The sequence below is a fragment of the Patagioenas fasciata genome, chromosome 7 (genome assembly GCF_037038585.1).
Source record: "Patagioenas fasciata isolate bPatFas1 chromosome 7, bPatFas1.hap1, whole genome shotgun sequence".
Taxonomy (NCBI): Eukaryota; Metazoa; Chordata; class Aves; order Columbiformes; family Columbidae; genus Patagioenas; species Patagioenas fasciata.
Window position 1 is genome coordinate 41,036,481 of NC_092526.1, and position 1,164 is coordinate 41,037,644.

The following is a 1,164-nucleotide window of genomic DNA, read 5'->3' on the forward strand; positions in this document are numbered from 1 at the left end:
AGTATGGATCTCAGGAAAAAAAAAAAAAAATGCTGCAGATTCATTTATTTCACTTAAATGCAATGAGAGACTACCAATTTACATCAAGTCTCTGGGTCAAACAAGATGGGTGGATAATTAAGCAGGAGGGGATGAATAGTGACATTTCTTTGAAGACATCAACAGTGCAAGTGGAAAAAGAAAAAAAAAATGTAATCAAGGAAAGACAGACTTGGCATGTCAAGACATACACTGGGAGCAATTTTCAGAGGGAATTAGGCAGCCTGTGGCTGCTGAAAACATCCAGTCATCAGCTTCTTTAGAGCATCCTTGGGCTCCAGGTTCCTCATGCTGTACATGAGGGGGTTCAGTGTTGGAGGTACCACTGAGTACAGAACTGCAATCATCAGATCCAGGGATGGAGAGGAGATGGAGGGGAGCTTCAGGTAGGCAAATGCACCAGTGCTGACAAACAGGGAGACCATGGCCAGGTGAGGGAGGCACGTGGAAAAGGCTTTGTGCCGTCCCTGCTCAGAGGGGATCCTCAGCATGGCCCTGAAGATCTGCACATAGGACACCACAATGAAAACAAAACATCCCCCAAATAGAAAAGCACTAAAAGCAAGAAGGCCAGCTTCCCTGTGGTAGGAGTCTGAGCAGGAGAGCTTGAGTATCAGGGGGATTTCACAGAATAACTGTTCCAGGACATTGCCCTTGCAGAGTGGCAGTGAAAATGTATTGGCCGTGTGCAGCAGAGCACTGAGGAACCCAGTGGCCCAGGCAGCTGCTGCCATGTGGACACAAGCTCTGCTGCCCAGGAGGGTCCCGTAGTGCAGGGGTTTGCAGATGGCAACGTAGCAGTCGTAGGACATGATGGTGAGATGTGCGTATTTTGCTGATATTGCAAAGAAAAAGAGGAAGACCTGGTGTCCTGGTTTTGTTAAAAACAAGTTTCTCTTTTACTGAATTTGCCTGTCAGCTAAAGCCTTCATATTAGCTGCATTTTCCTGAAAAGCCAGATACATGTTTTGGTAGACATAACAATGGTATGCTAAAGGGGGGGAGGCAGGGAAGAGTGGGTTAACAATACATCTGCCACAATTTTATTGTCACCCGGCAATCAAAATCTTGACACCATTAAAACTTGGCAGGATGAATCCCATTCCTTGCAAAGAGTGTGCATAA

General features: G+C 46.1%; 1 protein-coding gene across 1 annotated transcript; it reads right to left on the bottom strand.

Moving 5' to 3' along the window:
• Window positions 1-254: 254 nt before the first annotated feature.
• LOC136103254 (olfactory receptor 14J1-like) lies at window positions 255-851 on the bottom strand. Its single transcript, XM_065841227.1, has one exon. It carries the CDS (start codon window positions 849-851, stop codon window positions 255-257), a length of 597 nt encoding a protein of 198 aa, XP_065697299.1.
• Window positions 852-1,164: the final 313 nt, after the last annotated feature.

Bases quoted from the DNA above. Each gene is read 5' to 3' on its own strand.
- LOC136103254 (XM_065841227.1), bottom strand. From the start codon at position 851: ATGTCCTACGACTGCTACGTTGCCATCTGCAAACCCCTGCACTACGGG.